The sequence below is a fragment of the Acipenser ruthenus genome, chromosome 19, assembly GCF_902713425.1.
Source record: "Acipenser ruthenus chromosome 19, fAciRut3.2 maternal haplotype, whole genome shotgun sequence".
In the NCBI taxonomy this organism is placed as follows: domain Eukaryota; kingdom Metazoa; phylum Chordata; class Actinopteri; order Acipenseriformes; family Acipenseridae; genus Acipenser; species Acipenser ruthenus.
The window spans coordinates 28,203,492-28,229,743 of record NC_081207.1 but is presented as its reverse complement, the minus strand read 5'-3'; the positions used below and the strand labels follow the sequence as shown (position 1 = coordinate 28,229,743).

The following is a 26,252-nucleotide window of genomic DNA, read 5'->3' as shown; positions in this document are numbered from 1 at the left end:
CCAGAGTGAATGAACCCAGTGCACCCTTTAGCCCACTCTTGAAACTTTGGAGTTATTGTTATTAGATACTAATCATTTCAATAAAGAATTATGGAAGGCTGCCGGCAGTAATTTGCTTGAAGGGTTTTGCTCTGACATCATAAACCATGAGGGTAAGGCTGGAGCAGTTTATAAACGTCAGCAGAACACCCAAGACTGAATTACTACCTGGCTTTTTGAGATTCTGTTATATGATACAGTACTTATATATATATGCAGAGCACTGGTATATACCATGTATTTGGGGTCGTTAATGTCTGAGGCCGACTGGAGACTTGGGGGTGTAAATCCATTCATCTCGAGCCTCCTACAGCTCTGTGCAGTGCTAAAGCCGCTCCACTCTGCTAGCAGCGGTTAAGTATTCATAGAGGAACTTCTTTTCTAAGTCAAGAAAAAGCAGGGTGTAAATAAATCTTACATCCTAAGTAGTTCTGAATCCGAGACTCATTATTCTCATAACTGCTAACATTTGTTTAACAACAGATGCAATCTGTTGCGACGAAGCTCACTTAACAAGCAGAGAGTAACACTAGGATTAGTCTGGTACTGTGTTATTTATTTCTTTGACAGACGCCTTTATTCAAGGCGACTTGCAGGTGTTACAGGGAAATACGGGGTTACAATGCAAAATCAATAGAAGAAATGGAATAATTTGCTTCAAGATTGATAATGTGCTTGAAACGCCTGGACTTTAAATGGTTTTTAAGAACCTGCATCTGCCAATGAAAATGTTTCATAAAAGATATAAAAGCTATGCACATACTGATTTTCTGTTGGAATATAAAGATTTTTTTTTTTTTTTAAAAGGAATAAGCATATGTGGCTGGTTTTACAAACCCTGATTAGAACAGGGTCTGTGAAACCAGCCGTTAAAGACAAATTCAAACTAACATTTACTATAAAATATTTGAGTTTCAGAAGTAGCCAAGCACGTCGCTCAGATGTTTGGAATAGTGCAAGAGAATGTCTTTTAAATTGACTTCATACAGCTGCATTCAAAGTGTAGTACATTGTAGAAAGATAGAGCAGCAAGACTCTGCAAAGAAGGGACAGCATTCTATTCAGACTTCTATTCAAATACAAAGTGGCAGAATGTCAATGATAATTTCAATAACATAATTTTGTTCCGACGTCATAGTCATTACTGGCCCATATAGGCCATTAACACTCCTCTTTCTGGCAGGTAATGACCATAATTCTCTTCAAAATGATGCCTTACTACTATTGCACGGTCCATAAAAACAATTAAGACGAGTTCACCACTGCTCTGTGCACACGCTCACCTCAGCATCTTACATTAAAACAACTGGGGAACGTGGGTTAGAATGGTATTGTACCATAGCCCTTTGTTGTCTTCCTAAATTCATTTTCCTTTCTGCTATTTAACAAACAAGGGCTAAAGTTTCTTGTACCAGCTCACAGTACCAAGCAGGAAAACCAGCATTTACAATTTGAACAACGTTACTTAAAAGTAAAACAGCAGAGTGAAGGCCAATTGATAGTGTCTGGGTGTGCTTTTATCCCAGCCGTCTTTTCTGCTTGAATGCACCTCATGATGGTGTTACTAACCTCAACCTGGAGCAGCAGCAGGGCCGCAGGCTTCCCAATACAGCAATGTCATGCTTTACAGGCACACTCGCAGCAAGAGCATGAATGAAGCAAAAAAATTGGTTGCCTTGGAAACACTTCAGTCCTGGTAATTATTACTGTAACTATCTCTGCACACCCAACCTATAATAGAAATGGATCATAAATTACAATCACTGACTGGCAGCCTTCTGTTGGAGCTGCTGCTGCTCCCTACTGGTGAATAACAGATCTCACAGCCAGGATTTAAAAAATATTTTTACTGAAGTTGAATATACAAAACCAGACCAGTTTTTCTATTTTATTTTATTTTAGAATAACAGATTCCCACAAAACAGGTAAAGCTCAATTGTTCAATATACGGATGATAATCCATGTGTTTATTTCACGTCAATGCTATTCAACCACAAATCTCTGAAAATAGGGGTTTAATCCCCACCAAACAGCTATTTGTTGCTAATAGCTGTTTGGTAGGGATTACATGAGTGCTGCTCTTACATTCTTGGGATTATTTTGGATGCAATGCTTACTGCACTGATATCATTTCGCATTTGTATGGATTCATTGGTTTGGGGTCAGGCTAACTAATGTCATGGGAGTCCTTGAGCCTAGAAAGTGTGGAAACCACTACATTAGACCAATCCACAGCCATGAAAGTATTACTAAAACATGTGGTATTTAACTAGTAAAGTCACAACCAGTCAATTCATTTACAAGACAAAATTAATTCACAAAGACTTCTCGTTGAAACATTTTACTACAAAATTTCTTTTTAGTTCTAGGTTTGATAATTTTAGAAAGCAGTAGTATTAAAAACTAGCATAAAACCAAACTATTATGCAAAAAGCCATCATTTGATAAGGGTGTTTAGCAGAGCAAAAATACTATAATGAATGCAAATAAAGTGACCTGTGCTTTTTTGTATTTCCTGTGGAACAACAAAACCATGATCATTCAGTTACTTAAATAGCAGCCAAATGAAATAGGTTAATTACCAAAGCATGTTTGATCTTCATTACATTGGAAATGCATACAATAAAACATCCACATTTGCCCCATTATGACAGACAAATTACTTTTGAGCAACCAGAAGATATTTATACATCTCAACTTTAGAACTGATTTACTGCATTGAATTTGGAAGGCACAGTGGGAATTGGCAGAGGACACATCATGAGGTTACTGCGGGATTAAATGTGGCTCATTGTAACACAAAATTGCCTTAAATCAACTAAATACAGCTGATTTTAATTCTGCTTTCTTTTCTAAAATGGAAAGCATTTTTGATGCAAGGCGAGTGTGTAACAGAGGTCTTAACCACTGTGCCAGTTTCCCAATTACTGGCAAACTGCTGAGCCTTAAACCAGTTATCACATATAAACACTCCCCCCGATCCCCCCCCCCCCCTCCCCGTGTCGTGGGTTTCAGCTTAAGAACATTCTCCCATATTTACCATTGCTGTCCTGAGCTTGTCTCCTGGCTCTGTGCAGACCAGTTATTCAAACAAATTCTCTATTATTATTATAAAATGGCCAGGATTACTGCTTAGATCAAATGTGCAATGGCATTGATGGACCAGCAAATCACTGATTAAGTATCATACCAGATCTCATTGCAATGAAGAGATTAGTAAACCAGTTATATTGTATATAGAAAAGTTGCTTCTAGGAGTGTAAGCAACATAACCAAGCGATGTTGTTACAGACATTTCAGGAGGCTGTATAACATTACCGTGGAGATGAAGTTTGGTGCCTCTCAAGCATGACAACACTATCACAAATTCACTTTACATCAGCAGTTGTTGCACTCCATGTTTTTTGGGGGGGTTTGTTTTAAATGACCTTTATGGAGGCTTAGGTTTACCAAAACGCTTCCAAAGTGTGTTCTCTCTAATGGCCTCTGTTCAAACAAACCTGCTACTGTACTGAAGAGATGATTGATCTCTGGGAAAATGCTAAGTCTTCAACACACATGGTCAGAAGCATATGAAGAATCATAAGATTAGTTCCAAGAGAATGACAGGGCAAGCTAGCATAATAAAAATAAAAAAATATATACAGTAATAACAAAACTTGTCAAAAAAGAAATTGGCTAGCTTAGTGTTATTCACCTGACCAGGTGTTTGGTTTCAGACTGTTTTGCAGATAAACAAGGTTGAGAATCACAGCGTCTGTAAATACTTCTTACATTTGCATCCTAATGCCACCAAGCAACCAGATGTGTTTGTTAAAGCTATTATAGATATTCAAAGTATACTGTGCCATGTAATAACAGTTTCGAAATAAAAACCATGTGGAAGAAACAGAGCAATGAATCTTGGCAGGAAGAGGTACCAAATAATAATGGATAACAAGATTTTAGGAATACTACAAAGACACCAGTGTAACAGCTTTAAGCTTAAGCAGGTTTCTACTTTTTTCTGTTCTTATTTCAATTACTCAAATGCTGTTTTTTTCTGTTAAGGTGCTTTCAGCAGAGTACAAGAGCTTCTCTTCAGTTCTAGTGGCCTGCCTTAGATATTTGAAATGTAGGCAAGAAAAGAAAGAGCCAGTGCCATCTAATGTTCTGCCACTTTGGACTAGGTTTCCTTATGTTTTTCTGGCAACACAGGGGTGTGCACTAGATGGCATTGTCGCTTACTAATCTCAGTGACACTTTGGACAATCTAGCCTACATGCATTTGTCTGTATGTCTGAAGTGCGACGCTCCTAAAATCATTTCAAAAGCATCTTGAACACATTTACTTATTAAAAAATAATAAAAACATAAAATTAAAATAATTTGAGCAATTGCAACAAGAACTCAGAATGAAATGAAATGGGGCAGTAAAAATTAAACAACCCCAAACAATTAGTTTTTTACTCTTTAATATAGACAGTCTCGAAGAAGGATTCTACGGTTAAAGACAACAGCAGAATGCAGTTTTTATTTTCACAGGATACACACTATTGATGGTTGGCATCTTGAAAATAGGTTTTCCCAACAGAATTTCAAAATGTCATACTGCATTTAAACCAACTATTAAAAAAAAAAAAAAAAAAAGGTACAAAATCTAGCAGAAAGCTTTCAGTAACTAGTTTTATTTGACAATTAAATTTAACAGTATTTCTGACAAATTTATCTTTATACAGTTAGCTCAAATCAACCATCATGGTTGTAGCAGTTGTACAGCAAAGAAAATTGAGGTACAAAGCAATGCTAGGTAAACACAGAAATTCTTAAAATGTATCCACAGTCAAGTTGGATTTTCTCAAGTCTATGTGAAAAGGTACAATTGATTACTTTAGGATAACAATCTTAAAAATAATATGCTGGTAATGAGCTTTGACTGTCAACACTAGATGCAAGATAAATTGAGAAAGTGAACTGTGCAGACAGAAAAATGATACACCAGCAACATGTAGCTCCTAAAAAAGTACTGATATTATAGCCATCACAGTCACCAACAAAATAATTTCCTTAGTACAGAGTATTAGACTAATTCACAGATCATAAAACTAGAGGATGAACGGCCATTCAGAGTTTAAAAAAAAAAAAATCTGTAGGCTACATTTTTTTTTCTTTTCCCTGTCTTTTTTTAAAGCCTGAATTTAAGGTGCTGCCTCAATAGAACCAAAGCGCTAGGGTACAAACCCAGTATCCAAAAGTATAATGCAGCCTACTGAAAATTACGGAAATAATGTACTTTTACAGTTTGAAGACAACTTATTAAAAATGAGAAATTGAGACTAGATCAATGCAGACTGAAGTCACCAGTCCAGTTTCTGATGTTCCAGTAAAAAATAAACCTAAAAAAGGCGTTAAATCTGCTGCTGCATCCTGGCAGCTTTGAATTTGGATACCTTCTTGCAGAGTTCCTTCTGCACCTGGGGCACAACTTCCTCTGCCTTCCTCTCAGGAATTGTGGGAAGGGCTGGAGAAACGATGGTTAGGTGTGGAATCAATGATGGCTGGGTAGGGTCCTTTTCCACCACTGTTCCCGAAAATGCCTGCCCGGAAAAAGCAGAGACATCTGTGTGTGCAGAAATATGGACTTGAACAGGCGTAGATGTGGACTTTTTATTTATTTATTTATTTATTAAAATTTGGGTAAAATCCAAATTGCAAAAAAACTTTAGGAGATAAGGACTGGGACGTTTGCAATATCAGAACCAAGTTGTTTATGTCTTACTTCAAAGACCCCCGGTAGTGGCAGAGGTTTACTTGGGAAGTTCTCCTCCTCTTGCAGAACCCCTTCGCTGGTGTCGCTGTGTGTGGACTCATCATGGCTCAGGTTGCGACAGAAACCCCGCCGGTCGTCGCTGCTCTCGCTGGTGTCACTGCACATACTGTCCTCCCGGCTACGAGACTTCAGGATGGATTTGCGGGGAACCAACTCGCCGTTCACAACATCGACAAACAGCCTGAAACAAAAAACAACCACTTAAAAGCAACTTCATAGAGGGGTCTCATTATCTCAGGTCTGTCTGTCAGACAGAAGATACATTTACATAAATTGTTAATATTTTCAGAAATGTGTAGTATAAAAAAATTATAATCACCTCACATTGAACAGCAGTTTGAACCATTCCATGCTTTACAATAGACTTGACCGACCCAAGCTTGTTTGCAAGCTTTGTGGTTTGTCTAATTAAACCCAGGTGTGACAAATTAAGCTTACAGTAAAACCTGCTCAACTACACAGTCTGTTTTTCCACTCTGCACTGGAATAGAATCACAGTGTATGTGAGAGATTTTAAAGTGTCTTGGGAAAAACAGGAGCAACAACAGTGTAAGGTGGGCTTCTCCCCAGAAAGTCCTGTTATTGAGGGAGGGCCTTGCTTTGCTTCAGTGGACTCCTTTGAGAATTAGGGATGCACAGCTGCAAGGTCCCCTATGACCGACGCCTGCCAATACCCGATCTGCAGCCAGCTGGGAAGCTGGTGATGAGGCAAACACATTGATTTCCCTTTCCCTTTTTACAAAGGCAGTCGGCTCTATTATCTTGTCACAAAACAGATCCCAAGGCTGTGCCCTACACCTGTTCAGAGTATTAGTCTAATGTAACAAAATGTGACTACCATTTTCAATCTCAGGTCCAAACCCTGTATTTGTCTTGGGAGTGAAAATGATACATTATAAAAGAAAAATCAAGCTTTCTAATCAAAGTTTTAAAGGTTTCTAATGTTAATATCAGCTTAATTTTTGTTTATGTTTTGTGACCTCTAAGCATGCTAAAGAAAGCAAGAATTCAGCCAAAAACAGCTGCAATTTGGAAGGCAGACAGCTGCTAAATCAAAGATGGCTGTGAGGAGGTTATGGATTATGGATAAAGAGACACTAATTTATGGAAAAAAGAAGATATGCTTTCAGCAACGCATTGTTCTGTTTAATGTACAGTTATGACTTAATTGGCAATAAGAAACATTAAAATGGTGATTTCTGTTTACAGTGTCAGACATGCTCTTTGCTGCTTGTTGTTTGGAGAGTTAATTGCATCGTTTGACAAACCGAGCATGTGTAGTTCATTAGGGGTTGTTTTTTTTTTTAAATATGGAATGTGTATGTTGCTGTTGGAGAGATCTGTATGTTTTCACGGTTTATTCCTAAGGTGTTCCACAAGGATTCAATACAACAGTATACATTTTCTTCAACTAGCTCTGGCAAGAAATTTCCCCAAAATGTCTATTTTACCTACCAAAGAGATTACATTGATCTGCGTCTGTCCCAGACTGTGACCCTGTAAGTGAAATCGGGATTGGACAACCAGACTTAAACGTATCTCGAGTTAGACACTATACTAACCTCATGACCACTGGGTCGGTAATGTTACTGTTACCTGTAAAGGTCTGCAGGTGTTTTAATTTTTGTGAGTCCTGGAACCGAGTGTCCGTTCCCATTGCTATTTTTCCTCTTTCGCTTGGCTTCCTCCTTCCTCTCACTGAATTTCAGAGTGGTGTTCTTCCCTGTGTTTATCCTGACCTGGGATTGACAGAAAACCACAGTTGAGATGTTTTTTGCAGGGCAGTAAAAAGCAGTATCAATAACCTGCAGAAACTAAGTCAACATGCAGTCCATGCACATCTACCTTTGTTTCTTTAAAGTATTGTTTCTAAATATTTCCAGTAAATTTGCAAACCACTCTGTCAAAACCCACCCTTTTTGGCTCCACTGTGTGAGTGAAGTAAATCGTTGGCACGCAGCTCCCTTCATCATCTTCATCGTCACTGTGATGTTGGCCGTTGCCGTTCGCCTGGCATGTGATCAGTCTGGAGTCTTCCTGAGTAACTGGAGGCCAGCCCTCCTCTCCATGCAGGCAAGGCAAGTTCCTGCTCAGATGCTCCTTCTCTTCCTCAGACGAAGAGGATGTTGTGTCGTCCCCATTTGTATCTGCACTGTAAGATATTCTGACAGGGGGATTAAGATAGCGTCACTTATTGATCATTGCAATTAAAATAAACAAATGCATAAACAACTAATTACACAAAAAAACAGATTAGTAGGACCATACACTAGCGTGCTGTATGAAATGTACTGCAGATTCACTTGCAGGCAACCTACTGGTTTCAGGTCTGTGCTGTGCACAGCATATAAAAGGTAACAGGCCAGCATGCACACAAACTACAGATTCCAAGAAATGTCTGTCAGTAAAATTAGAATCTTTTATATATTTCAAAACATATCAAACTAGAAGGCTGAAAGACATCACTAATAAGTAGGAAAATTTATTTTGAAATACTAGTAGATATTGAATTCTTATATTATTTATTATTATTATTTATTTCTTAGCCGACACCCTTACCCAGGGCGACTTACAATTGTTACAAGATATCACATTATTTTTACATACAATTACCCATTTATACAGTTGGGTTTTTACTGGAGCAATCTAAGTAAAGTACCTTGCTAAAGGGTACAGCAGCAGTGTCCCCCACCTGGGATTGAACCCACAACCCTCTGGTCAAGAGTCCAGAGCCCTAACCACTACTCCACACTGTTGCCCATATAGAAAGAATACTATCAATGGTCAACTGCACAAGTAGAACTCTGTGTGTGTGTATATAAATATTTCAATACACTTCTAGGTCCAGGTAGCTCACCACGTGGCCCTAGTGTTTTCATCAGGAAAGATTGATTGGATATTTTTGCATTACCGATCTTTCTGATCCAGCAGCTCTTCTTGCGTCTCCAACTCGTCCAGTCTGGCCCACAGCTCTTCTTCAGACAGTATACGGCTTGTGGCTTTGGGATCGCCTTCTCCACACTCAAAAACATCTTGGTTTTTCGGTCTGGAATATGGCTTGTGGGCAGTTCTTTGTTTTCCTGAGGGGCATGCAGAGAAGAGGAGATAGTCTCAGTTCACTGGTTATGCTGATTAAGTCACAAAGTACTCCCATATATATTAACTGCGGATTGATTACTTTAACTAAGCATACCACTGGTCAAAATATAAATTTTACCTGTTCAGATTCCATCTGCAATTCATCCCCCATATATTTGTTGACCAATTTTCAATACGTGAGAAGCCTTGTAACTCACATGAGACACCCACTAAGAATTATACATTCCATTTATCCGCAAGTAAAAATGACCTGTTTTTAAAATGATGCTTTTCTGCTAATAATGACAGCTGTTATATTACAGAATGTCTCAATATGACCCACAGATAAACACACACAATATTATACTAGATGCAAAACAAAATATGTCCACTTCATAGTAAACTGCTCTTATTGGAACTCAAAAATGAGTGTTGTGCAATTACAAATACGAGACTCTACAAAGCTGCAGGGAAAGATGGCTCCATATGGCTTTGGGTCACTATGCAAATTTGAACTGCTTAGATTTCTAAGGGTTGCCTTCTCAGTTACTGAGTTGGAAAGGGTTAAAACGAAAGCCAGATGGACAGAGCTGGAAAAAGATGAGCCTGGCCTCCTGGGAGCAAATCTCCACACTGTTCTACACTGGGCAGCTACTGGAAAAGGTCAGCTCAAAGTTTGGATAATCTGTTTGGTTTAAGACATTCACCGCCCGCTTCATCACAGGCAGGCTTTCAAAACTAATGAGGGAATCAGTAAATATTTGCTGGTGCTCTGAAAATTCCCCAAGTTGCTGAACATTTTCCAGATATGACGTGTGAAACGCTTTAAAAATTAGCTAATAACTTATTAGCACATGCGTGATGATTTTTAAAATTGACACACATAATTGAAATTACACAGGGCACAAGGTAATAAATTCCAATCAGAGTACTTTGCTTTATTTTGTTATACACTTGTGAATAAAAACAACTGTAGCCACAAATTGAAAATGTTGCTGTTAATTGCATTCCTAGCTACTTAGCAATATGAAAGTAATGAAGAGATGCTAGCAAGCATGTAACAATACCTTTGGTAAGGATTTCTTCGTTCTCAACCTCTTCTATAATGTCCACAAAGTCTCCCTTTTCCTAATTAAGAAGAATAGGTTTCAGAAACCACTGGGAGAATCTACATGCACTAAATAAGGTGCGTTTGTTCAAACCTCCTATATCAGAAATAAACAGCAAATGGTGCCTGCATCATAAACAGGAAAAGCACTCAAAATACACAATTGTGTAATAGAATGCTATTATTTCTTGCAATCAAAAAATACATCATACTGAAGCAAAATGCCCATTAGAAGCATTTCATTCTCAACACTCTCTTGGCACATATATATTACACTGTGCAAATACATTCTTACTTATTATCCTGTCTTGTAAAATAGGATAGGCAGAGTTTGTATAATTTAAGCGTCATTTTCCCAAGTGTTATTCAAATATAGCAAGTCAGAGAAAGAAAGAAAAAAAGCTGATTACTCTATTGGATGCTATGTTGTCACAAGCAGGTTCTCATGAAAGGATCATTATTGGAGTTACTGTAACTTACAGAAGATTGTTTTTCGAGGTCTTCTGTGAATCCGACTCTGGCTTCAAAATTCTTCACTACTTTGTACAAGTCATCCAGTGCAGTTTTTACATCTGAAACGGACAAGGAAAGAAAAAGATGAATAGCACATTACTACGCAGGAAAAAAAGTAGGACCTAGAGAAATTATCAACATTTAATCCTTATGCCAGGAACAGGCTGAAATAACTAAAGATTAGTCGATACCTAGTCTTTACAATTAGTTTTAGCATATTTCACTCACATACATTGGGGTCAAGGAAAAGATTATTAAAATGCCTATATTTATGTGCTGCCTAGAACTGTACTAAGTTATTTATCTACGTCTTGCATTATTTTAGCAACATCTGGCAAAGTAATTTCTGTCATGTATTTGTCCCAGAGACAGGTGTATTTATATTAAAATAATCTATTTTCCAGCTTCTGCTGTTATTGAAGAGAAGATTTAGTTTGAGCTAGTGCATCACCCTTTAAATTGAAGGAATATGTATGTATGTATGTATGTATGTATGTATGTATGTATGTATGTATGTATGTATGTATGTATGTATGTATGCATGCATGCATGTATGTATGCATGCATGCATGTATGTATGTATGTAAATATTAGAGGTTGGCACGGATACCTGACCTGGGTCTGTTTTTACTACCGGGTATCGATTATTAATTTGAGAAAATGTAGAAAATATGACAATGCAGTTGTAAGTGTGGGTCCCTGGCCGGCACAATACAGACAACGTTAAAACAAGCTTTGCATTAAGCCTTTTCTTAACTGACATAATATCAAGGTTTTACAGAATAACACACATCAGCAAGTATACCTCAATATTAATAACTGCAGAGGCTATTCTCATGGACCAAATTGGAAAGAAAACAACATAACATCCTGTTGGGTTTATGTCAGCGATATCTCGGTGATCCATTAATAATAATAATAATAATAATAATAATAATAATAATAATAATAATAATAACCGTGTGGCTTCCAATACGGAATGCTTTATCGACAATTATTGCGCAGATATAGTTTTACAAAAAAGACCAAGTAGCCTTTAATTAAAAATAAATAAACAAATACATAAAGTATTGAGCGGTATACCCCAAACCGTAAACATTTTATTTATTTTAGTGAAGTATATTAACAAAGAAAAAGCATACACACTCCAAAATGTGTAAGATGCAAAAGTACAAAATTAAATCAGTAGAGAAAAACACTTACGAAAACGTTGACCCATTATATTAACCATGCTTTAAAATTAAACTTCTAAAATCAGTAAATGAATACATTACAAACACTTTAATGTAGCCTACAGTACAAAAATAAAACTCCTTTGCTTGGATGCCATGTTTTAAAACAGCGGAATATGGCCACTAGAAGTCGCAAAGAAACTCGTAGCATGATGCGCATTTAACATTAATAACTATATTCAAACTGACAGGTTTTTTTTTATTTCGATGTTTCCAGTACTTAAAAAGGCTACACAAGTCTACAGATCTGAAGGGACTAAACGTATATGTACTATATAGTATTTAAATACGTATCATGCACTTAAAACAATTACCCGAAAAAGACCCGGGTATTTCACGGCAGCTGCCTGGTTCCGGATTTTCTACCCGTGCCGACCTCTAATGTTAATTAAACATACAAACTGCATATAAAATAGATCAGATTTACTGTAAACACAACACCAATCTTATTCCTATCTCAAGCTTGAAGAAAAATGAATGGATTAAAGATTCAAGAGCTCTTAAGAACCACATATTGGATTTGCTATTAAAAAAAGGAAATGTCTTCCTGTAATTAAAAGTCATTTGGATATTGACAATGATGCAGTAACACTCACTGAATCATCTTTGACCAGGAAATCTGATATTAATGACCCAGGACTAATTTGCCAATGCAAATTACAGTAGGCCATAATCCCCAGTAGCCTTCTGCTTCCAATACATGTGCCATTGTGTGCTTGTGTTTTCTGTAAAATAAGAGGCTTTTCAACACTTAAAGCACCTTGTATTTTTTTAATCCAGAAGATAAGACTTGAAAAATAGAAGCACCATGAGTGTATTTAAATTAATCTTTAACTTGCCTTCAAACACCCTGATTAGCATTAATCTTGAAACACTATAATTTACAGCTCAGGTAAGGAAGTCTACATTGGTGCTAATCAAGGTTTACATTGCGACATGTTTGTTTCAGCCATATAAAGATATTTTTGTAATTAAAAAGGTTAAGGGAATAAACAGTAACCTGCATCCATAGCTCCTAGGCACACTCAGAAGCCAAGCAAGATTGTTCCTGTAGGCAATTGTCTATCCTTGAGTATTTAAAAGATACACAAGTCTATTCAAAGTCACAAGAGTCAACTATCTCTACTGACCCCTAGTGGCACAAGCAATTAGAGCAGGAACATTTGGACATTTCAATCCTCAAAACTGCAGGCTGCATACAGGCAACATTCATATTTAGACCCCTTAATCTACAACTGTTTTTGATTTTTCAAGTGAATTTTATGTAGTCGCACCATGGCCAGTGCCCTATTTTTATATGCGTTTCATCGACAATGTGCACTAGAATGCTAGAGTGGAAAAAGTGTCATTGCATCCTCTAAGGTCTAAGCCAAAGGTGTTTTGAGTATTTACAATTCATAGATGTTATTTAAGACTGGTATGGTGTATGATATACAGCATTTATTTAATGCAATAAGCCAACCATAAACAAGTGGAAGAAAAAGAAAAAAAAACTTATGATGCCTTCCTCCATGCAGTTGCACACCTTGTCCCCGATATGTTTGCTTTTTATTCCTGCTGCTGGGCTCATGATACTCAAGATATGTTTTTAGGCGGTTGATAATCTCTACTGCCGACACTCTTATGGACAGGCTGTGGGACAGTCAGTTAATCTCTTACTCCACATGGCTGTGGAAGATCTTCAAAAACAGATCAGACCATGGGGGAAAAAAAAAGACAATGCTAAAAGTCTAATATGACATTGTATGTACATATCATGGCAAGTGTAGCAACTGTTTCTGTTTCTTGTGGTTAAAATGGAAATGTACTTCATCTTAACTTGGTACTGTGTCATAACAGACCATCTCCAAGAGCTATTCCTACAACTACAGTAAAAGGAAAAACAGAAATAGTTATATATTTTAAGCAGTTTCAAATAGGGGTCACATCTAGCTTGATCTGTGAATTCAGTCTCTCGTACACATCTAGTAACTTTCAATAGCAACTGTCACTATCAGCTACGTTGTATCATAGTTCAAAACAGTGTGTTGCTTGCTATGTACACCAACACAAAATACTGACATCAGCCTACAAACCTCGATACACAAGGATGCTAGATCAGTGGGTTCCAAACATCAGAAAATGGCACTGCTATTACAGTACTTACCTAAAACTTGATATACAAGATTAATTACATTTAATATTGCTCTGCATATAGGCTCAACTGTTATATACTGATGCCCTTTCTACATATGTATGAAATAAATAAGCCAAGCTATTTTAAAATTAAAAAGTCTTATCTATTTACTGTCAAGATCTGTATTCTGAGACTGAGACAGTGTCACAGACTGAAGGTGAAACAAAAGCAACACAGCAGGAAGATTGGCTTTTATTAACATTTTGTGACACAGCACATCACCACTTTGAGTTGCAGTCAATAGAGCTAGATAGTGAAAATCACAGTTGACAAAGTACATTCACCCTTAGTTTCAATGCAATTTTGCTCAAGCTCAACAATCAATTGTTTTCCTTTACTTCCTTCAGTGAAAATGGACACAGCTACAGCTACATCAAAAGACACCGTCAGTCACAGTAAAAGATTTCACTTTTTGACTACTTGGCCTTCAGATAAATGTATAAAAAAAAACTACACATCCATGGATTGTTTGTTAAAACCTCCCTCAGTGGAATAAAGAAATGTTGCACAGTGAAGAGGGAGCCTAACTGGCAAGACAAAAGCAACCAGCAGCTGAGAGGTTAAGCCTGAATGCATTAACAAAGGAAAATTATAGCGTAAACAGTTCATAAAATCTCACAGCCCTGATGTCGCTCTAGATCATTAAATTTCTGCAACAATTAGACCTTTTCTCACGGCAGCAAATTGGACCCGTTGCCATGGCAAATCTGAGCCCTTAAGTCATATATCTTTCATTGTGGAAAGGTCAGATGCAGACAGCCTAATAACTCAAGGAGCTGTTTGACAGATTTCATCCAAGCATGATCACATAACAGCAGAAAACTATGTAGGCAGTTGTTAAAAGCAAGAGGGTCAGGAAAAAGGTTAAGGTTATGGAATGTTTTTGCTTCAGTAAACCGAGTAAGATAATGTGTCTAACCAAGTTTACATTTAAAAAGAATAATATTTTAGGTACAAGGTCAGACCAATAGCATTATTTTCTGAGGCAGGGACAGCAATAGTAAGCAGTATATTATTTGTTAAAACAGAATCTATATACCTTTGACAATTTAAATGAAAGATGATACATTCCTTGACTTTTAGCAGGTGAAAAATGTAAGACCTTGAGCACTAAAAATAATTGAAGGCTGTGAAACAATATACCACACCAAGAGACGGCTAAATATCTCATATTTAATTACCTTTATAATATATATATATATATATATATATATATATATATATATATATATATATATATACATTTATTTCAGAAGGAATGTTGAGTAAAATAAGATGGAATTCACCATTTAAAAAATAAATTATTCTTTTAGAAGAATGTGGACCTCATCACAAAGAGCCATCTGTTGGGTTTGTTTTGTTTTTTTGTTTAATTACTTGCTTTTTACTCGACTCTCAGATCTGGAATATAAAAAAAAAAACACTGTATAATTTAAACAATTTCAACTTTGCCTTAGAGCAAGCTTTCCTAGCAATAACACAGGATGAAATGCCTATGATCTTTTTGGTGTTTTCAATTTGCTTGGTTGATGATTTCACTGGCAGTCTGCTAAATGTCCCACAGGTACTTCACACACCGCTGGCTCCAGCACCTCCTGCTGGGAGAGGGGGCATTGAGGGCTGACAGCTTCACAGGCACTTCCTTCTTCTTTACTGTGTTTGGAAGACACCTGCAAACCACACCAACCCCAGGATGCGTCACTGCGAATGGCTGTGAATGGCTGAGATCTGGCAAGTAGCTGAATCGCTAGCCTTAGTTTATATTTGTTAGCAAAGCTGGGGTCTGAACACAAACCTCCTGAGAAGGTTTGGTCCAAGTAGAACACTACTGTATGATTTTCAGCAGTTAACAGAACAGTTTAGTCTTCCAATAGAGGATTGTTTTAGCAACAGGTCAACCCCTCTATTACCTGAAGTGGTAATGAAACAGTGATGGACTTCCCCATTTTGTCACCAGTGACATGGTTTGGGTAAACCTATTTATACAAACATTCATTTATATATACCACTAACCAGTACCTATATATGTCCGACTAGCGTATAGAACGAAGGTATTAGGTCTACATTTAGACTATGTATGTGACTACAGTATGTAGCTCTGGTAAGCATGTAATATGAATGGCATACAAAACAAATATCTACAGTCCCATCAATTTTCTTAATTGAAATCACAGTATGAGTAATAAAAATTACTTCTTGCCCTCCTAATGCACTTCAACCAAAACCTCCACAGAGTACCCACTGGTGTACCAGCTTTACTTTCTCCATCCCATTCAGGTTGGCCTTTCTATGCGAATGAATACCAACTGGTCTTTGCTGATGCATGCTGCAGTTACTAGGAAAACAGGGAAAAGACTATAAATTTAAAGCAAAAGTTGACCATACATATGTGTATTTATGTTCAGCGGCAAGACTGATTCGATTCTTTAATTTCACACCATGTACCCAGACATCAGGTGATCGCTAAAGCTTCTGCCACAGAAGTGCTGACAGGCTTAATTCGTGGTTTATAAAGTGTAAACATGACTTACGTTTCTTCCTGTGCTCCACCAGGTTACTGGCCTGCTTTGCTGAGCATTTTGCAAACCAGTTGTCACCCAACAAAACCGTGACCTCATTTGTATGGACAAGCTTTCCTGGCATGAAGGCAAGAGGGCCAAATGGTACCTGTCACAAAAAATTAGATGTCACAAAACCCCTGAAGAGAATTAAATTCAGATGCAAAAAGCCTTGCAAAAGCCATTGTGCCCAACAATCCTTACTGTGATCTTGAAATAGCCAGAACAGGTAATTCATCCACAATAATGTGGATTTGACCAACAAATACTGCAAGTTTAAACCAGTAAGTTGACACATCTACACATGCAGTATGTCCACCCTAAAAATACACACCCAAGTACTTTCCACACTAGGAGGGAGGTGTGGGACTGTGATCACAAGATCCTGCCATCAGGTAAAGTCTCCTTAACAACCCCAACCCCTTACTACAATAATAATTACATGTTTCTAAAGACACAACAGGCCAGACGGCATACAGCTTTAATCCCACTCAACTCCATTTGTCTCAAAATAAAATCAAGGCATCCTACCTCATCCGGTAGGTCACCTGCTATAAATAAATGCCTATTCATCATTCTGAACTCAAAAGGGGCTACATGCTCAGAATGGTGACATCTTTAGGCCAGAAGGAAGAATTGAATTAAGTAAGGAATGGACTTTAATTCCATAGAAGCACTTTTTAATGTAAAACCAGGTCACCTGGGCGTAATGATACTGGTGAAAGTGGAAAGTTACAATATTTGAATAACATAACTAAAAGCCACTACCATTAAGAGACTGAAGCAATACACTACAATTAGAAATGAGTGTGCACTAGGTAAAATATTCAACCCATAAACCACCAATATTTTTTAAAAGACGTATTTATTTAGTTTGCTATGAATAAATAACAGGAATGTGTTTCTAAGCAAGCTGGACTAGACTTGATATTTCTATACCACACATAAGAACGATGCTTGAAGTTGGCACTTACCATAATATCATACGATAGTTTGTCCGGCAATGTACTGAGCCGTTGTTGAAGAGCTTCATAGTCGCTTTGGACTTTCTTCCTGTTAAAATATTCAGCATTGACAATTTATAACTGCACACAAGAAACAAAATAAACAATAAAAAAATAAATCACATCAATAAAAGGTTGTATTTTAAGATCCAGAACTTTAATAACTCATTCAGCAGCTTTGAGGTACAACTATAAGAGGCCCTAGTCACCCTACCTAAATAATGCACGATCACCACGTTTTAAAAACTGAATTAGGAATGGCAACCATGTGGTTTCAACACATGTGGTCTCGACTGCGCATTATTTAAGTAGTATGGATAGGGTATATTTGTTTGGTTCTGGTTTAGTAAAATTAACAATCAAAGACTGGAGTAACAGTCTGAAAATCTGGCACAGTTTTACCCAAAGTTATGTTTCAATAATAAATCTTCAAATTATATTATGAAAAATAGCATATACTGTACTGCCAAATTAAATGTGTCTTTCTATTTAGAAACCTCTGAATAAGTTCCCTATTAGTTCCAATCGTAAAAAGATACAACCACTAAAAGGAACTTTCACTATGATCACAAGGTAAAGATTATTTCAGACCCGAACCTTCATCAAGGGAGAATGAATTGTACTAGGTAATGCAACTTTCAATTAATGAACATGCAGTTAAGAAAATAATTATCTTCCAAGAAATACTAATTTATTTTAATTTTAAATTAAATTGAATAATTGCTTAAAATAAAAACAGGACAAAAACTGGGAATTGGGTTTACTGGGAAAATGTAATGTTAGCACAGACTCAAGGAATCTGTATGCAGACTTATGCACTACAGCAAAACTTAGCCTCTAAAAATCAGAAACATTAACTATTCAGACATTTTACACTTACTTCATTGCAATGACCATATGGTGTACTTTATGTTGATATTATGATTGAGTTTGTAAAATTATAGGCCATTCCTGCTATCATATATGTATTTTATTTAGAATAGCGAGTAAAAAACAGGACATTCTTGCAAAGATTATGTTTGAAATTAAGTAAATGGTTGTGCCAGGCTACATGATCTGTATGTCTCATATCATTTAAGAGAATGATTGTGGGTCCCGCTAGATTATCAATTCTACAAACTTGTCAAAACTGCAAAAGCATACAACTTACCGCATGTATACTTCTCTGCTTTTTTAAAAATGTATTTTGTAATGGGAACACTGCTACTGCACCACACACTGGTATAAAGCTAGGTCTGCCTCAGTAATTCTTATACAAAGGATATTCACTTTGCATATACTGTATAGGCACTCAAGCCATACTCTATTGTAAATGATTAGTTATTCAGTGGAGACAAGCTTGGACTTACCAGTGCTGGATTTGGTCTTGGCAGCCAGTGACTACCTGTCATTAAAACAGACAACTGCTTATGAAATACACAGAAAAGCACATTACAGATTTTCTTTTTTTTTTTTTTTGTTAACACACATCACATTCATCATCCTTTGAAATTCTGTATAATCATGACTATGCTATTCCTTTTCATATTATCTTCAAATATAAAACCAGAAAGTGGAATTGATATACAGTGCCTAAGAATATGAATTGCATTTATATCCAATGAACATCTCTTGATTCCACAGGAACCAATCATATCACTGGCCTTAATCCAGTGCAGCCTTATAACAAACTCTGCAGTATGGGGTCCTCATCAATAAACTCTATACTGTAGATACCAAGCCTTAATAGTGCAATGTACCAATAGGGCCCTGCTTTTATCCACATAATGAGTTAGTCCACTTTTAATGCCAGTACAAATAGGGATTTTAAAGCAAGCATTTCATTTTAACTAATAGCACACCGACCACTAGGTACGAGTAACTTGTAGAATTTACTTTATCAGGGCACTAGTTACAAAATATTACTTCTCTATAGTGTGTCAGCACCTATTAAAATCATTTTTAGTGCACCAGAAATCACTTGCAGTACAACAGCGCCATCTACAGTTTGTAAAATTGTCACATATAAAACATCAGTTAATTCTGGCACGTTCACAAACACAATTAAAATGACTTTGGTTGTTTTTGTTTTTAAAAAAATTACCACTTTTTGAGCAATTTCGTGGTCCGAAGTAACTTACATGTTACACTGTAGGCTACTGATGTTCATATCTCCAGCTTTATCTTCTTAGATGGTAATTTTAAAAGGCCTTCTGTTCTGTGATAACACCTTGAACAGAAAAACTAGACCAAATACTTCACTGTATATTACCATTCGACCCATTGCTCCTTTAAGTTTGTGATAAAAGGAACATTGTAACAAATGTACTGACACTTATTGGAAAGTAAACTAGCAAGGACAAGGAGAGGGATATTTTTTGGTCGAGAAAGAAACTGGAGGTGTGGGTAGTTTGTGGGAAGATTACCTATGAAGATTTCCTTGTCTGCAAAAAAATTATACAACCGACATTTCACAATTAGCATTAAACATTTTACAGAACAAAAAATTACATGGGGGGGGCGACACAACAGTATTTTTAAATAAAGCAATGCTTCAGCCCATTTTTAACAAGTTGCATTTTTCCTATACATTTTAACAGATTACTAAAGGTGTAAATTCCTTTTCCCTTAACAGCTCGACAATGAATTTATCTTTAAAAACAGAGCGCAGTACCAGTGTTAAACCACCAGGTACTGTACAATAAAAAAAATAAAACACCACGTTAGAGCAGGGATCTCCAAGCCTGGTCCTGGAGATCCCCATTCCTGCAGGTTTTACATGTGTCTTTATGTCATCAATGGCTAAAGATCTGGAACACAAGTTAACTTGAATAATTAAGCCAATAACCGGTTCAATTACGTAACCGAGAGCTCAGTTGAAGAAAACCAGGAGACCCTGTAGCTCTCCAAGACCAGGGTTGGAGATCCCCAGCCTTAGAGGAATTGAAGAAATTTAAGTCACAATTACATTTATTTTCACAAGGGGTTTTTTATCACATGCAACACCATGCAAAGGGAAATATCTGTTCCAGTTCTCCATCCTCAACACTGCGGAAAAGTATACCAAACAAGAAAAAACAAGACCGGCGAAGTCTCCTCATGACCCATTCTCTCTGCCAGCAGTTGGTACAATACAGTTCTAGTACAGTACAGAAGTTTTCATCTTTGAGTTGCAACCCTTCTCCTGCATACATGTGTTCAATTTAAGAGCATTACTTCAGAGCATTACTTTTTTTTCTTGGTGACAACAAATAGTGTGCAGAATTGTGGTATCCCTCGTTCAATGCAAATCAGCCTTTTGAAGGTAATGTAACAGCATCAAACAGTAACAGCATACATTTTTATTTTACAAGAATGAAAAGTTCTAGTGTATCTCTACAAAGCTTAAGGAATGTCATTTCATTTTCCCCAGAATAAACAAGTATAAAAACAAAAATCATGATGCAAATGCCTTGAGGGAATGCAGTTTTAAATTAACACACTTGTGGTAACAATGCTTTTGTCTGGGGGGTGGATGACGGGAAGGTTAATTTAAGGTGCTAATCTGGGATCAGGTACAGTACTGTAGTACCCCGTTTTACAATGGGATATACAGTAGAGGTACAGAGGAAGGCGAAATGTCATTCCACATTTATCTCTGCAATGTCATCACATTAAACAATATCACCATTGTGAAATAGGTTTTTTTTTTATTATTTTTGTTTTAGAACATTTCCAACCAACAACGTGACCAGTCAAGCCATTTGCATTGTACAGTTAGTGTGCCAGAAACACTTGCTAATCAATCCCAGAACCGCAATCTATTTGGAAATCTTTATGTTTCAGAAACATGGTCAGAATAGGGATGAGGTGCATTCATGGGGCAAGGGAGACGAGAGCATTGTGAATTGCTGTCTTTATGCATCTCATATGTCTATAAGCGTTATGTGCAAGCTTTTATTGAACGGACCACACCATTCATTTTAAAAGGACAGATTCATTGATTTTTTTTTTTTTTTTTTTTAAGCTGTGGGAAGAAAGAAACATGTTATATTCTATAAATAAATCTTAAATTGTAAGCCATACTGATTTTGCAACTCATTTTTCCATAACTGTATGTTTTGGGTAAAATGAAATCTGATCCAATGAAACTTAGAGAAAAGATGTGAACAGAACAGACGGGTTTGAAATGAGTAAGTTGTGCTAATTGTTTTTACAATTTAAATTACCCTGACAAGTCTATCATCAGGCCATGCGACCATGGCGATGTCTTAACCATTTTGGCAGAATGGCAGAGTAAGGAGTGTGGTATGTTACAATTTCACACTATATAAAAACTCATAAGGCTCGGTTCTATTTTAAGATCATGAAGGTTAGAAAAATTAAATCTGACATGATATACTTCCACTTTTTACAAATAATTTTCAACTAAGGAGGAATTGACTGAAATAAAATAATCTAGGCATAATTGAACTGCTAGAAGTCCTGTAGACAGAGAATGTAAATTAAATTTTACAATCTTTCTAAATAACACTCTAAAAACAGGGCTGAATGATTATTTAACGCACTGATAGTTGTCATTGTTGTTAAGCATATATTAAATTAGGGATTCATAAATTCAGAAACACACAGCAGACTCAGAGGGGATATGAAATTAGTATTGCGCTCCCCTGGATGCAGCCCCAGAGCGGGTTCTCCTACCAATGAGGAGGCGGCTTAGATTCCAAATAGAAAGTTCCCTGTGCCAGCTGTGTGCCTGTGAATAAATCACTTTAATTAAAGGAACTATAATAGAAAGGTGGGGGGTTATGTCAAATAAAGAATATGGCCTTTGCATAAGGTAAGCTCTTAGAAAACAAGCATAAAGCAGGATTTTGCTGTTATCAATGGATCATCTGCATACTATACACCACATCAGTCTGCCATAAAAGCCATTCAAATAAGAGACCCCAAATATGAGTTCCTTTGCATATTGCTTGCAAGTTATTTAAAAATGGGAGAGGGTGTTCAATAAAATCTCCAACAAGAGCTTTTAAATTCTAATTTTTACTATGAATTATGCATTGGGTTTGAAAAAGGTGCGCAGACTAGTTTTAATACCAACTTTGCTAAAACGTCTAGTACAGTATGTACAGAAGCACTGGGTCATAATATCCTATGGATTACAATGATTTATGCTCATAACCCCTGGTTCTCTCAAGTTTAATTTACAGAGGCTAGGGAATGTAAAACTATATTTGACTAGATAAAACAATAATTAAGGGGTACTGTACAGTCATTCTCCAGAACATGTAGGGTTTACATTGCATATACAGGGGTGCCCTCATAGCTCTTAGAACACCTTTAACTAGAAACCAAGACTTCTATTCGAACCTTGCAATCACAAAACAAGACACACACCCAATGTTGGTACACTGTTGTTCAAGTTAAATCCACCATGTTACCACAAGAGGGCAGCACAGACCAAAGCTCGGTTTGTTTGGGGGAAAAAAAATTGAGAGCGAGTCACTAACACTTAAAGGAAAGGCAACTGATAGACTGATAACTCACTTATTTAATAATTAGCTACTGTACAACGTTTCGGCTATCGCCTTCTTCACATAGCATGATAGAAATAACTAGGTAGGCTTATGTGTCATCCGAAAAGCTGTAGATAATTATTGAAGTAGCGAGTCTTTCAACTACCTATCGTCAAGTATTTTTTTAGTTAGCAGTTTATCAATTACTTGTGTGTATCTATATCTACACAAACACACACACACAGTATGTAAGCATATACATAACTTGAGCTACTTAAGAAATAGCTAAATGCTTTGACCCAGTTGCAAACTTATAATTCAATCTGAATCTAATATTTTTTCGCTATTATGCAGTAAGCAATTTTTTTTTTAAGTCAGTGTGAAACGCAATTCCTAATAAAATCTCATACAACCCTTTTCGAGGCGTTGTTTGCATTATATGTATAAAAGTAATATGAATAGTATACATTTGCATAACAGTTGATGTTTATAAAAGCTAACTATTACTAATAATGACTGTAGAAGCCCTTGCCGTGGATAACATATTAGGATATAAAATCCCGTTTCCGTAATGACACGATCATCTTACATTTTCTTACTTTGGAAATTAGACTTGTCGTGCTTACAGTATACGATTTATATATATATATATATATATATATATATATATATATATATATATATATATATATTAAGAGAGTAAGTTAGCAGGACTTAGTGAAATATGTTGATTATTACACAGCTGATTTAACAGGATACAACTGAACACCCAAAAAGAGCTTCTTCCTTTAATGCTCAAGCTACTGCAGAAGCAAAAGTAGTCAGAGATCGTTTTTGACTGCTGCCCCCTTCTGGTAAAATGGTAAAACTGTTTCAGTCAGTCACTAGCTTTTTTTTAAAAATGAGGTTACTTTTCTGTGAAACAAAAATGAATATATATTGGACTTCATTACCTTTACAAGGAATATGTACTTTAATTTAAAAAAAAAATAAGAAAATAAAAAATAACAGCTTTATTGCTGGGATTTCAATTCTCAGGTTGACCTTGATATGTTGCCACACGACTATAGGCAGAAATGGTTCTGCTTATCACTTAACCCACTTAAACATGTGCCCATTTTTCTGTTTTTTTCTTTTCACGGGGGACGGGGGAGCGGGGACGAGGAGAGCATTCATTCAGGGAATGTTGTGTTGTGGTAATTGAGGGTTTGGAAGAGTCTGACAGATGGAGGGGGAAGGGCTTGTTTTATCCACCCCCACAACAATGACTGTCCACTCCAAGATAATCACATCAGTGTAAAAGTAGATTAATTCTATCAGTTGGGATTCACTGTCCAGTCTGTCTTCAAATCCACTCCGTCATGGGGCACACAGAGGTCATTTCTCTCAGGGGAATTTGCCATACATGACCCAATTGCTGCAGTCTTAAAACGAGGTGTCACCAAAGCACTATAACTAAAACAATGGTTTTGTACGATTTTGTTAAATCTAGTACTCTTTAGTGTCTATTTAACTATTAAAGTGCACATTCCTTGTAAAAGTAATGAATACCAATATAATCATGTGTTTCACAGAAAAGTGTTTTAAACCTATTAACTAGTGAAGGAGCAGCAGTCAAAGTGGGTCTCATTACAAACGTTAGTTTGGGAAGAGTCTCCTTTTGAGTGTTCTTTGTTCTATACTATTAAATCCACTATGTTATCAATATATACAATTGTCAAATGCGTTTCAAATGATCAAGCCTTGTTATTAAATGACTATTGCTGAATCCAGAATATTTCTTAAGAAAATGGGTTGAATAAAATGCAGCAGATTTCTTCAAAACTAGTGTGCCGTTAAAAACACCTTTAACCCCAGTCATTGTACATGTCGCTGGCCAAGTATATATAGCAGGCTATGTTTTGTTGAGACCCTCGCAACAACACTACCTGTCCCTGGAACTTGACACTGTCACCATACTTTCTCAACACTGTCTTGGATTTAGATTAGTACAAACACCGATGTGCAGCAACCACACGGGCGCTGCTTTCATTCTCTTGTGTGCAACATTTTTGGTTAGTTTACGTAGTGGACTACCTTCATTATTATTTCTTTTTTTATAAAACAGTAAACTGATTGGTACTTATGTATACAGACTGCATTAAAAAAGTGAAGTTAGGGGGCATAAGTCAACCATCTTATATCATAAACAAGATGCAACACGTGATTGACAACGAAGTTTCTAGAACACATTACAAACTTTCACTTACAATTACTCTTCCAAAACCCACAACGGTGCTGAACAACGTTATGTCGTTATTATTATTTTGCAAAAACAAAAACTTGACTTGTACAAACACGTGCATTTAAACCAAAAAACATCTCACACTGCGAACTCACAACGACCGCGTGGAAACGCAGATCTTATATTAACCCATAAGGATTTCCGTTTGTTTGTTTTTTTTAAAATTTTACCTTTACTTGCTCTTCTCGGAGTCTAGAAACTTCTTGCGGGTGGAGGTTTCTTTCTGCCATCTTGCGATGGGATTATATGTGAATGCGCGTGAGTTATCTGTTGTTTATTTATTTTTTTTCAAAAAAAGGCAACTCAGGGGTTGTGAGTCCTAAAGAAATGTTTATGAATGCAATTGCAGGATTTTTTTATCCCCTCTGATCTCCTTTTACTCATCAATGGAGCAGCGGTTGTTATCCAGAACTTCGGGAGTGAAACCATTTCACACTCGCATTATTGTGTTTCGCTGTTTCCTCAAAAAGAACCACTGAAGTCTCGTTTCCTCACAGTCTCAGCACCTTCTTTCAGTCTGCGCCATGTTCCTCTCTCCAACACAGCTGCTGCTGCTAGTACGCCTCCTACTGAACTCTGGGTAAAAAAAGACTCCTGATCACAACAAAGCGACTACAGCTCGTGAGAGCAGGGTTAATAAAGTGGTATTAACGTCTGCTGCTGTTCAAACAACAACACTTATATTATAGACATCATGCTTACATAATTTTACATTGTATAATGGATCCATAGATAGCATATTGGGCTGTCATGAATGATACACCATGAGCGACAGGCATGACACCATATATCACCACCGGCAATAAACTCGTATTGATCTGCAGGTAGAAAGGCTGTAACTTGACAGATAGTAACTACGCTATTATTTATGCTACACACATGACTGCTTATCTGCATGCAAAAAGGGGAAATCGGTGAAGCCAGCTGGCTGCAAAGCTGCCATGTCCTCTTACTGGCATTACGGCATAATTACA

General features: G+C 36.8%; 1 protein-coding gene across 1 annotated transcript; it reads right to left on the bottom strand.

The window, feature by feature from the left end:
- Nucleotides 1-4,686: 4,686 nt before the first annotated feature.
- On the bottom strand, nucleotides 4,687-25,867 carry LOC117424269 (unconventional prefoldin RPB5 interactor 1-like). Its single transcript, XM_034040475.3, has 11 exons — nucleotides 25,449-25,867; nucleotides 18,867-18,901; nucleotides 17,488-17,566; nucleotides 16,487-16,622; nucleotides 10,515-10,606; nucleotides 9,994-10,054; nucleotides 8,760-8,928; nucleotides 7,763-8,012; nucleotides 7,445-7,587; nucleotides 5,798-6,029; nucleotides 4,687-5,615 (listed from the first exon to the last, which is right to left on the bottom strand). The coding sequence occupies exons 1-11, from the start codon at nucleotides 25,506-25,508 to the stop codon at nucleotides 5,427-5,429; spliced, it is 1,446 nt and encodes a 481-aa protein (XP_033896366.2). The 5' UTR covers nucleotides 25,509-25,867; the 3' UTR covers nucleotides 4,687-5,426.
- Nucleotides 25,868-26,252: the final 385 nt, after the last annotated feature.